The 13200-nt window shown below is 39.1% G+C and overlaps 1 protein-coding gene across 17 annotated transcripts in view; it reads right to left on the reverse strand.

The window, feature by feature from the left end:
- CYLD (CYLD lysine 63 deubiquitinase) overlaps positions 1-13200 on the reverse strand; it is a 69147-nt gene that overhangs the window by 25024 nt on the left and 30923 nt on the right. For 11 of the 17 annotated variants that reach the window (XM_082711320.1, XM_082711326.1, XM_082711317.1 and 8 more), the window contains 2 exons: positions 5631-5729; positions 3964-4080 (listed from right to left, as the gene is read on the reverse strand). The exons of the other annotated variants lie outside the window; for them this stretch is intronic. In XM_082711320.1, the coding sequence (XP_082567446.1) occupies positions 3964-4080; positions 5631-5729 (216 nt within the window). The remainder of the gene's footprint in view (positions 1-3963; positions 4081-5630; positions 5730-13200) is intronic. 17 annotated transcript variants of the gene reach the window in all.

A 13200-nucleotide genomic window follows, 5' to 3' on the forward strand; every position in this document is an offset into this window, starting at 1 on the left:
ACATATTTACTATCTGCCATACCAACCAGACCATAAGCTCCATAAGAAGGGCAATTCTGTTAGTCTTTTTCATGGTTTTTTATGAGGCTTCATGGCTGAACCCACAGCACTTGGTATAGCCACTAACACAAGAAAATACTCAACGTTCAAGAAAAAAGTGAATAGGGGCGCCTGGGTAGCTCAGTGGGTTAAAGCCTCTGCCTTCAGCTCAGGTCATGATCCCAGGGTCCTGGGATCGAGCCCCGCATCAAGCTCTCTGCTTAGCGGGGAGCCTGCTTCCTCCTCTCTCTCTGCCTGCCTCTCTGCCTACTTGTGATCTCTCTCTCTCTGTCAAATAAATAAATAAAATCTTTTTTTAAAAAAAATGAATACATGAATCAAATGCCGTAGGGGTAAAAAAAAGCTTTTTAGATATATAAGTGAAATTAATTATAGACAAGAAATGTTCTTTTATACTGAAATTACTTCTATTTTCTAATTTAAGGATGAAGGCCTACTCCGCATAGATTTCCTGACTTTATATATCCTGTTTGGGATCCACGTTCTTATATACACTTAGTATACAACATTAGACTATAGTCAAGAAGTTAAAAATATTCTATCACACTACAGAAACTGAGTAAGAATAAAATCATAGCATAAACTTAAAGAATTAATGTCACCTAGATTATGACAAGCCCACGGTCTTAACCAGTTTCCTTTCCTTAGAAAGAAAGCAGCTCATAGGAAAAACATTCCCAAAGCTACCAGGAATGACAGAGGGAGAGAGCAGGGCTGCACCCTAACCACCGTGGATAGTCTCCGTGAGTCCCCGTGGTCGTGCAGAGGCCAGCAGGACTGTGACTCACCACAGCACCCTGCCCAGGCCCTTGCCGTCTCAGCACTCCCAAGATCTTTGAAAGAATGGCCAACTTCTAACATATGGACCAAAACGTTAAAAAAGTGGTCCATCAGGAGACAGAACCTTCCTGGAGAGGCACCACTGAAGGAAGCTTCCTGTTCTATGGCTAGGAAGGATTCTTGGGGATGAGGCCCTGTGCCTGCCTATCTCTGCAACAACCTACCCCAAGTAGAAACGAAGGCACAGAGAAGGTGAAATCAGAGAGCTCACTCAAATCATTTGCTATGAGTATCTAAGTGAATATGTTAAGTATCTAAGCCCAAGTGAGTATCATAGCCCAAGTGAGGTAGCAGCAGACTTGGACTGTTTCATTTGTTTACGTATAATATAGATGATCCATATCATAGCTAAAAAGCCATTACAGAGTTCTTATTTTGATTTAATTTGCAAACAATTACTAAATGTACTCCATGCCAAGCCCTGTGAGAGGCACTTGGAATTCCAGTCTGGCAGAAGAGACAGGCGGCAAACAATTATGATGGCACCTCACCTAACCCAGGAGAGACAGGAAAGGCTTCCAGGAGAAAATAATACCCAAGCTGAGATTGAACAGATGGATAGAAGTAAGCCTGAGCACGGAGTGGGAGGAAAAGGAAGAAGGATTTCCAGGCAAGAGGAACAACAGGCGCCAAGAAAAGAGAAAAGGATGGCACGTTCCAAAAGGGCCCTCCTCCAAGCATGGCGAGAGCAGGAATGCAGGACACATGAGAGAGACAAGGAAGAAGCCGTGCCGTAAGAGAGTCCAACAGGCCAAAGGAAGGAATCTAGTTGTTATCATCAAGGACTAGGAGAAAATTAATAGATGTACAATAAAGGAGAGACATGAGAAGATATATCTTCAGAAAAACCAACCAGAAAGTAATGTGAAGAAAGCACAGTGTAGTCATCAGAAGCGGCAGTTCTGGTGTTAAGCAGACTTGGGTTGGAATCCTGGCACCACTCATACTAGCTGTGTGGCCTTGGGCAAGGCATTTAACCACTGTAACAAAAGAGAAAGTAAAAATACCTATCTCATGAAGTTGGTATGAAGGCAAAGTAGTGCGTATAAAGCGTGTAATATAGCGCCTGGTGCAGTACAGTGTCATCAAGAAACGTCAGCCACCGTGAGGATGGCAGCGATGATAAGGATGACGGTGAGGGCGGTTATTAGTGCTGAGAATGAATTCAGAAGGACCAAGGCTGAGGCAGACGAACCAGTCGGAAGGCTGTTATGTTAACTGGACAGCAACAAAGGATCTGGACTAAGGCAGTGGGTGCAGAAATGAGGAAGACGGGAAAGAGTCTAGTGATACTGAAAAGAGGAACTCCAGACGACTCGGTGACAACTGGATGTGACTAATGAGAGAGAGAGAAGTCCAGGATGAAGCCCAAATTCCATTTCAAGCAACTGGACTCATGTCTCTTATCTCCACACATCTCCACAAAAGCATAGCCAACTGAGGTTATCGATGGCTTCCGGTGGCTAAATTCAGTGGCTAAATACTTGCCCTCCCAGGAGCATTCAATACTGCTCTCCACAAGCTCCTCAGCTTCTTGACTCAAAAACCTCCTGGTTTCCCTCACCTCCCTCCTGTCACTTTTTCTCAGTCTCCTCTGTCTCTGCCACTGAGGTCCTTAGGGCTCAGTCTTATCCTGCGCCTCCACCGCACCCCCTGGCCCACTCTCAACTCAGTTGATATGATTCACAGGACTTTAATCACCAAATACGCAGGGGCGACTTGCAAATTTACTTCTCTAGCCCTTAACTTTCTTCTATGCTCCAGACCTGTATATACAGCTGTCTCCTGGACACAAATCACCTCTGGGAAGTTAAAAAGGCCCCTGGAGCTCAATGTATTCAAAAATCAAATTCATCACCTTCCTCTACAATCACAGCGTATATAAGCCAGAAAACCCGGACTATCACTGACACCTCTTTCTTCCTCAGTTTCCACTTTCAGTCTATCTGTGAGCCTTATCAATTCACTTCCTAAATGTCTCCTATGCCATCCACTTGCCCCCCTCCATCCCTTTCCCCAAAAAGGCTCGCCCCAGCTGCTATAATCTATTTCTGGGCCCTGCAACCACCTTCTATGGTGCCCTCATATCTGCATGGTCCCTGCTTCAATCCACTGTCCACCGTGCAGTCAGAATGATTTTCAAAAGGCAAACTTGGTCATGTCACCCCTTGCTGAAAATCCTTCAGCAGCTTCCCATTTCCTTTAACTAGGGCACACCAGGCTCCACATGGCCTGGCCCTGTACGCCTTTCTCATAAAATGTTATGCCTCTCTCTTTGTTCTAGCTACTCGGGCTCTTTTTAGTACTTGGCAAACACCAGCTCCATTTTTCCATGAGGCCTTAAGTATGCCGCCTAAAAGGGCCTCTGTCCCTTTCCCTGTGTTATCTCGCATGCCTCTGGTAAATTTAAGCTCACGCTGCTTCCTCAGAGAAACAGCTCTAAGCCCCCGTAAGTAAAACCCATCTTTATATGCTCTCACGGCACCATGTGCCTTCCCTGAACGCACCATGACTGCAATTTCAGGTCTCTTTCTGTTACAGTCTGAGCAATGTCCGTTTTGGTGACTTGATCATAAAGTCAGAATGGGCAAGGACCCTGTCTGTTCACTCAACATTGTAACCTCTGGGCCTAGAAGAGTTCCTGGCACATAGTAAGCACTCAGTGAGTATTTACTGAAGGGATGAACAAAAGAAAATAATAAACCAGAAGAAAATGATGCCCCTGAACCAAAGAAAGGTAAAAAAAAAAGGGAGAGTTTGAAAGGGGCAAACAAAGACCCAGACCTGGAAAACTTTAAATGATTCAACTGCTTCTAGACATCTTACCCTAAAGATCAGCGAAGGGAAGAAAACAAGGTACTAACACATTTTTCTGAATGTTGTATTAATCTAACAGCAGTGCAGTTCAAACTGTATACAGTATTTTAGTTCAGTCACAGTACTGAAGAATGGCCTACTCATTCTGTTTCCAAAAACGAGATATACCGGTGAAAAACCCTTTTTGTTTCCCTGATGAGCTAAAAGGAGAGGATCTTAATGAAAGACACTAAAATTATGGATTACCTTCATCAATGTACCATGTGTTTTTTGATTTGGATTGTGGTTGTGAGTCAACAGAAGATCCATTTAAAGTATAAAAGAATTCAGATCTGTTTCTATTTCCAGGGTCTGAGGTAGATCCTATGGATCAAGAAAAGTTCCTTTTAAAAATAAAGTCAATATGGTGTGAAAGCTTTTCTCTAAGAGAAATTAACATGCATTCAGTGTTAACAATTGCTTAAGAAAGCAACAGATGTATACAAACACAATGTATTTTATTAGCAATTTCAACCATTTTGTCAATGTCAAAAAAACTCTTCCATCCAAGAATCAATATAGGAGGGAAACAGGAGGGAGTTAAAAGAAGAGCCTACTTTTTTTTTTTTTTTTAAAGACAAACTGCTTTAAAAAATTATTTTCGTCTTCTCTGACTTATTTCCAAGTGTCAGTATCACCATTCCCCAATTTCATGTGATGAATCTCTTGGATCCCAAATTTAACCTATTATTTTAAAACTGTTCCTTTCAGAAGATTATCTTCAAATCTTGTATACACAAATCAGCATACCAATTAAGTTTTAAAATTTTAAACAGTTTGGAATCTTTGTCATCAAATTCCTTGCTTCATTTCTTCATGCCTTTGAAATGTTCAAGCAGTATTATTTTTTCCATATTAAATTAATTAAAGTAAGAAAGAGTTAGTGTGGCCCTATCACAGACATTTCAAGACCCTATCCTGCCTCAGTACTAAGAGGACACACTGTAGGTTAGAGCAGGGGGTTTCTAGAACCCATACAAAATCTGATTTTTTTTTCCAATTTAAAGCAGATAACGCTATATTTTATGCTTATAGCTAAGATCAGCTACAAAACAAGTAATGCACATGTCTGCAGAAAATCTGTAGGCTATTTATATTTAAGTGAGAATAACAAGTGTGAGCTATCTTATCTAGATCCATAAGTTAACACAAAAAATAACTATTACTTGTGTATCCTATTTAATCCTAAGTCTCCCAGGGTCCAAAGTCATATAAAATATGTCTTAAAATACAATTTCCTTTAAAATGAGCTGAAGTAGTTTTGTCCACCAGATAACTGAGGAAAAAATATTCTGCTCCTAACCCACATCTGAGTTAACAAACATTCTTACAGCTTTTTAAATGAGCTGTTTAGCTTGTGTAACCACCGTCCTTTAAAACTATGAAATATGTGGAAGCTAAAGAAAAAAAAGCTAAGAACTCCACATGCATTGTGAGGGAGTTTTTGGAAGAGAGACAAAAATGTTTGCTTAGCAGTTTGGAATTTATCTTGTGCCACATTTTGTTAGCAAAATCCACATAATTACTCTCTATATACTTTACCCTCTATAACATTATCCAAATAAGGTGTTTTTGTACAGTTGCAACTCTAAACTTTACATACAAATGTTGCAGGTAGGGGGGTTCCAAAAACCAGCGATATAAACCAACAAAAGACACAGGTCCTCCTGGAAAGCTTTCCAACAACTTAAAAAAGGTTGGGAACTCTTGGCTTAACCAAGAGCATCTATAAAAAATTTTTAGTGAAATACTAAAAACATTTGGAAGAAGAGAACCTACATGTGCTTCGAATAAAACCTTTCAACCTTCGTTCAGTGCCATGGCAAATCATACACCATGTTAGTATCTATGAACTGTAGTCTCCTGACCCGTACCTGTGGCCTTTGGTTTATTATGACTGGATGAAACTTTGTCCCCAACACCTCTTGACATAAAGGCAAGTTTGGGAGGCCTCCTTTCCTGTGTCACGCTATCTGAAACAGTAAACATATGTTTTAAGGATAAAAGCAAATTCTGACAGAAGAGAAACAAACAAACGATGACAACAGCAACCAAAAAAGTCTCTTTCCTACAAGACAGCAACATTTTCACAATAGTTTTACAAATGTTTAAAGGTCGACACAAGTACTGAGAGTTACTGGGAAAAAAAAAATCAATGCCGTATTTCAGAATGTAATTACCATAAGAAAATAAAACCCAAATAGAATTCAGCTAAGTGTTGTAACTTTTTGAAAATTTAGTCACTTTTTATCAGTATTATCTGATGTGTTGAAACACTACAGAGAAAACTCCATTGTCTTTTGTAAGAGTCCCCCAATGGGTATCCCAATGACACCCAGTGTGTTATGAAGTGTTCTACACTCAAATATTTCTAGAAGATGCTGAGATCAACAAAGGTAAACAAATTTCCTTAATGCATAACACCAAATCCTTTAACATGCCAATGTGAACTGTGAATCTCTCAAAGAGGAATACAGTAATCATTTTATAATACTTTTTGTCCCATTCTCTTTAACATGTCAGATTAATGTATTTCATGGAACACAATTTGGAAAAAATCTGGTCAGAAATATGGAGCAGTTTGAAAAATCATGTATGTTAAGAAACACTGATGAGTATACTAACATGTACACATATAAACAGGACAAAGGCAGAGAACTATACACAGATTAATGGTGAAGAAAACCAGAGAAAAATACCAATATTTTTGAAGAAAACACTTCACAACTTCTTTTTGGAATATAGGTATAATAAATTAGGCAAAGTTGTTTTTTTACAGACCACTCTGTACCTTAAAGGCCAACAACTTTCATAAGATATTCACAAATACTGATCAAGCAAATGTAGAAAGCCAATCTGGAAAGTTTTTCTCCTGGAAATTTCAACAACATATCTGTAAAGTCCAACATGACACTTAGGAATCATACCTGATAAAGCTGTGTCAGCAAAAACGATAACACCCACAGTGGATTTTTGAGAACAGAAAGGAAAAAATGGGAAAATTTTTACACTTTAAACATAAGAAAAAGCCACTTTTTTAGAAAAAGAAAATAATACTGAATTAATTATATATAAATCATGCTTGGTAAGGTTTATAAATCATGATTGGAGGGGGGAAAGATTTCAGTGTTAAACTAGATCTTTCATGGGTCAGAATATGATCAAATGAAAAATTATTTTAATTCAAAAATTATACTAAGTAGCCATGACTTCAACCAAGTGATATAGTAAAAGCTGTTTACTGATACTCTGATGATGCCATTCGAGTGTCTCCAAGTACACAGGAGAGCTACTATGAAAGGTAAAATCCCTCAGTCACTGGCAAAAGTTCCCAAATGACAGCACATACATGGACTAAAGAAAGCGAATTCCCACTGTGAATTGTAACTAGCAACATGTACGTCCATGTTCCAAAGATAAGCACACGCACAGGAGACCCTACAGACATGACGCAGTGAATGATGATGGCCACAAAGCCAGCAAATGGTCTTAACTGAGGCAACCCAGTGGAACCAGAGGGCCACATGGACGAGCCATTGGTGGCTGTTCTGCTGGGGGTATAGGGGACACAGCACTGGAGTTGTAAACAGTGGTTATCTTCTGCCAAAGACTTTGCCTGAGAGAATGTCAAATACTGATTTTGAGGAATAGATCTATTCAGGTGAAGGGTCACATGTCACATCTAATTTTCCCTCCAGCAATGACATGCCAAATACTGTTTCTCTGTCATTACTATGTTCATGATCCAAAACCAAAGCCTTCTACCTTAAATGAATTTTAGGAGATTACCATCTCAGGAAAGTATTTAATGCTGCCAAAGCGAGCACGGTATGAGAAAGTAACAAGGAATTGATCCAGCAGGCAATTCTGTGAAATTAAAACAATTCTGCTTAAGAGATTTTAAAGGAGATAGTGTGGTCTGTCCACCAAATGGCATGTACAAAAGTGTGCACAGCAGCCTCAGAATAACCAAAAGCTGAAATAATCCCTTCTAAGCAAATCTGTTCCTACAGCAGAGTACTACAGAGTAATAAAAACTGAATAAACTACTGATGTGTACAACAGAGAGACTGGGTTGAGTGAAAGAAACCAGACAAAGAATATCCATTATAGGGGCGCCTGGGTGGCTCAGTGGGTTAAGCCGCTGCCTTCGGCTCAGGTCATGATCTCAGGGTCCTGGGATCGAGTCCCGCATCGGGCTCTCTGCTCAGCAGGGAGCCTGCTTCCTTCTCTCTCTCTCTGCCTGCCTCTCAGTGTACTTGTAATTTCTCTCTGTCAAATAAATAAATAAAATCTTAAAAAAAAAAAAAAAGAATATCCATTATATATACACACAGCAGGATGACATTCAAAATGATAAAAGTAGGTATGTGTCCCTACAATAGCCAAAGTAATTTGGATCAAATACCATGAACAGATGAATGGATAAAGATCTGTTACACACACACACACACACACACACACACACACACGGGAATATTACTCAGCCATTAAAAAAAAAAAGAATGAAATCCCCATGTGCAATGAAATGAACAGATCTAGACGGTATTACGCTAAGTTAAGTTAGAAAGGGAAAGAAGAATACTATATGATTTCATTTATGTGTAGAATCTAAAAAAGCCAAATAAAACGAACAAGAAACAGTCTTAGATACAGAGAACAAACTGGCAGTAGCCAGGGGCAAGGGGAAGTGGGCAGACTAAATAGGTAAAGGGAATTAAGAGGTACAAACTTCCAGTTATTTAAAAAAAAAATCACAGAGATGTAATATACAGCATAGAGAACAGCACATATACTAAAATAATACTGTAATAAATTTGTAGGGTGACAGATGGTAACTAGACCTATCATGGCAATCATTTTTTTTATAATGTATAAAAACACTGAATCATTATCTTGTACAACTCAAACTAATGTAATATTCTATATCAATTATAATTCAATAAAAAGTTATAAAGTAGGAGCTCATCCATCACTCCTGTTAATTTAATCAGAAAAACAAAAATCTCTTGGAGAATCTTGGGTTGAAAATCATGACAATAAACTAGTGAACAATAACAATCAAATCACAAGAAATGTCTGTGAATTCGAATGACCCATTAAATAGAGAAAAATGACTTAATTGATGTACTGCTTAACATCATCAGCCACGAGAGCATAATTCAGACCCAAATGAGAGTTTAGTATCCACAGAGAAAGCTACTAGAGAAAATATAAGTTTACTTGGGTAAAATGAGGTATTATAAAACCAGATACCAACGGACTATACTTAACAACTACACAAAGATATCTATGAGGCATGATTGCTGATCAAAATAAATGCCTTTCTTATATTTTAGATTATTTTATATGAAAATTTTTTGGGAAAAAAGCTAGAAGGTCCCATCAGATGACAATGGGGTTACATACTCAGATCTAGTCCTTCAAATTAACCTTCTGGGCTCTGTCTCTTATGAGCAGGAGTCCTGTCTATACAGAAAACATGCAAGGTGATTCAGACTGACAATCGATCTCTGTGGAAGGCCATCTAGCATTCTCTATCAGAATGTAAATACACATAGCCTTTGACCTCACAGCTCTACTTCCAGGAAGTTGCCTTTTTAAAAAATATCTTATGAATATTTGATATGAATATGAGCAAAATACATCCGACTTAAGTAGTCAGATGAGTACAGATGGCATGGTGTTGAGAGAGAGAAACAATACATGCAAAGACAGAATTAGTATCCAAAATGATCTGAAAATGTTGGAAGACTGGATAGCTCTGATGACATAAAATTTCACAGAGACAAAGGCAAAGTCCAGCTGAGACCCTCCAAATCAACTGTACAAGCACAGCTCATAAGCAGACGTATGCAAGAACAAAACTGGGGATTTAAGTCAAGAATAAGTACAGTATCTATTAATTTACTGAGAATAAATGCAAACATTTATCCATAATGCAAGCACGGCATTACCATGGTCTCTGGGAATACAATTCAGACTGTGACAGGGGGCTGTCCCCCAAATTTTGGGGTCAATTATTTTTTGTCATTACCAATCATTGGCCCACATGTCAATTACAGTATTCCACTTCCCTCTAGATGCGCAACTGTTAAAGAACATCTCCAACAAACCAGGTCTAATTCAGAGTATCTGGAAATCATGCCACAGGAAAATGGCTAAAAGGACTCAAACTTCTTAGAATGATGAAGATGAAGATTCCAAAGACACTCAGCTTTTAATATCTAAGGGTTGTTGTAAGGAAGAAGAACTGGATTTGTCCCGTCTTAATCACCAGCTCCAAACTAGAATCAATGCATGAAGTTGTAGGAAAGTAGATCTAAGCACACATCATACAAGGAGTGCCTTTTTCACAATCAGATCCATCTAAAAAGAAATATTCTGATTTCCTTTAGGTGACAGTGACTCTTCTATCAAATGAATACACAGTTCTCTAAGAAGATATGGATAGTAAAACAGGAAGCTATCTTTTAGCTGCACTGGAACACATGTAAACCAATACATACACATGAAGGTATTTACTGAAGCCCTGTTTGTAAGAGTAGAAGATTGAAAACAATCTAAATGCCCATCCATACGGAGCTGGTTAAAAAAACATGGTATATTCATAAAATGAAACACAATGCATAATTTAAACAAAAGATTAAGTATGCAACTCATAAACTGAATGAAATGAGGCCTAAGATCTATTATTGTTAACTTACAACAACAGGTACAACTTCCACTTCTGGAAAGATGACTAGATATACCTTTTCCTATTCCTCCTCGTAAGTACAACTAAAAATTCTGGACATAACTTGCAAAACAAAAATTAGAAGACCCTGGAAGGTGGAGAGGAGAAGGCAGATGAGGTGGGAAGCTCCAGACCTATGGAAGAACACGGTGGAAAATTCCCTGGATTTTCTTCTTGCCTCATGTATCCCTCTTAGAGCTGAAGAAGCCAGTAAACTGGAAATGCCAATGAGTACAGAGAGATGAAAGCCCCAACAAGTCACCTCTCTCTAGCCAAAGGATGAGAAAAGAGGAAACCCAGTAAGACAGAAAAATATTAGATAATAATCATTTAACATCAGCCAAACACCACAGAAAAAAACGGTGGCCCCACCCACTTCAACAAAGGCCAAATGGGGAGCCTAGACTTCCTCTCATGTAAGGATGCTGGAGAAAGCCAAGTCTGGAGCCACCACCTGATAACCAAGTACTCCCACCTCCTTGGTGTCAGAAGGGAACACATGGAGAGCCTAGACTTCCATCTCTGTCCACCTGCTGGGGTGGGACCAGAGGAGGTCTAGAGGAGAGTCAGAACTTTGACCATAGCCCAGCAGCAATGAGGCCATACTCATCACAGTGTCCCTGGAGACCAACACACACCAAGCAGGAATAAGGAATTTCCATCTCCTGAGACGGAAGAGGCCAAGGGAGGCAAAGCTTCTGCTTCCATCTGGCACTAACAAGTTGGCATGTACCCCCCTCTTCCCTGGCCAGAGCAGTGTCAAAGAAAGATGACTAAAAGTTGGCTCTAGATCTAGTAGGATCTAGAGTCTCAAAACGTAATACCCAACTGTCCAGGTTTCAAACAAAAATCACGCATTATACTGAGAACCAGGAAGATCCCAAGAAAATTTTTTTTAAGATTTTATTTATTTATTTGACAGAGAGATAGAGCCAGAGAGCACAAGCAGGGGAAATGGCAGAGGTAGAAGGAGAAGCAGGATCCCTGCTGAGCAAGGAGCTGATACAGCACTTGATCCCAGGACACCGGGATCATGACCTGAGCCAAAGGCAGACGCTCAACCAACTGAGCCACCCAGGCATCCTTCAAGAAGAATTTGAAAAGACAGCTAATAAACGCCAATACTGAGATGACAGAAAGTTAGAGTTATCTGACAAGGATTTTAAACAGCCATAATAAAAACGCTTCAATAAGCAATTACAAACACCCTCAGGAAAAAAATGATAGAACAGAAACCTCAACAAAGAAACAGAAAGTCTCAGCAAAGAAACAGAAGATATAAAGAAGAGTGAAATGGAAATCTTAGAACCGAAAAAAACAACAACCCAGATACAAAGTTTGGTGGATAAGCTCAATAGCAAAATGGAGGAAGCACAGGAAATCGTGAGTGAACCTTAAGATAGAACAGTACGAATTACCCAGTATGAACAACACAGAGAAAATAATCTTTAAAAAGAAAGAAAGACGACTCAGGTCCCTGTGGGACTTCACAAAAGATCTAACATTTATTTCATCAGAATCTTAAAAGGAGAAGAGAAAGAGGGGGCAGGCCTGAAAAAGTACTCAAAGAACGGCAGATTGAAACTGACCAAATGTGGCAAGAGACATACACTTACCAATCCAGGAAGCTGAGTAAGCATCAAACAGGATAAACCCGAAGAAATTCTATGCCAAGGCACATCATAATAAAACTTAAGAAAGCTAAAGGCAAGGAGAAGCTCCTGAAAGCAGCCAGAGAAAAACAAAACGTATTGGAGGGATTAAAAAAAAAAAAAAAAAAAAAAAGGCAATTCAAATGAGAGCAAATTCTCACCAGAAACCAGAGAGGCCCAAAGGAAGTAGCACAATAATTTTCAGGTGCTGACAGAAAAGAATTCTTGATGCAGAATCGTATAATCTGTGAAAATATCCTTCAAGAACGAAGGAGAAGGCAAGGTATTCTCAGATGAGGGGCAACTAAAATAATTTGTCACCAGCAGATCTAAAGGAAGTTCTTAAAAGAAAAAAATGATCAAAAACAGGCCTATACAAATATACCCAACTGATTTTTGACAAAGGTACAAAAGCAGTTCAGTGGAAGAAAAGTCTTTTTCAACAACTGGTGGTAGTACAATTAGACATTAAAAAGAAAAAGAAAAATACCTGTACATAAAAAATTAACTCAAAATGAACCACGGGGTTAAATGTAAAATCAAAAACTATACAGTTTATCTTTAAAAAAATAGAAATATGGAGCGCCTGGGTGGCTCAGCAGGTTAAGCCTCTGCCTTTGGCTCAGGTCATGATCTCAGGGTCCTGGGATCAAGCCCAGCATCAGGCTCTCTGCTCAGCAGGGAGCCTGCTTCCCCCTCTTTCTCTGCCTACTGCTCTGCCTACTTGTGATCTCTCTCTCTGTCAAATAAATAATAAAATCTTTTTTAAAAAATAGAAAGAACTAGAATGTGAAGAAATCAGAATTCTCATATATTGCTGGTGGGAACATAAAATGTGCAGTCTCTTTGGAAAACAGCCTGGCAGTTCTACTAACAATTAAATATACAGCTACCATATGACCTAGCAATTCCATTCCTAGGCATAGACCCAAGAGAACTGAAAAGTATGTCTGCACAAAAACTTACAACACGAACGTTCATAGCAACATTTTTCACAAATAGCCAAAAACCAGAAATACAAATGCCACCAACTGACAAATGGGTACATAAAATACA

This window comes from Mustela nivalis (genome assembly GCF_964662115.1).
Source record: "Mustela nivalis genome assembly, chromosome: 18".
In the NCBI taxonomy this organism is placed as follows: Eukaryota; Metazoa; Chordata; class Mammalia; order Carnivora; family Mustelidae; genus Mustela; species Mustela nivalis.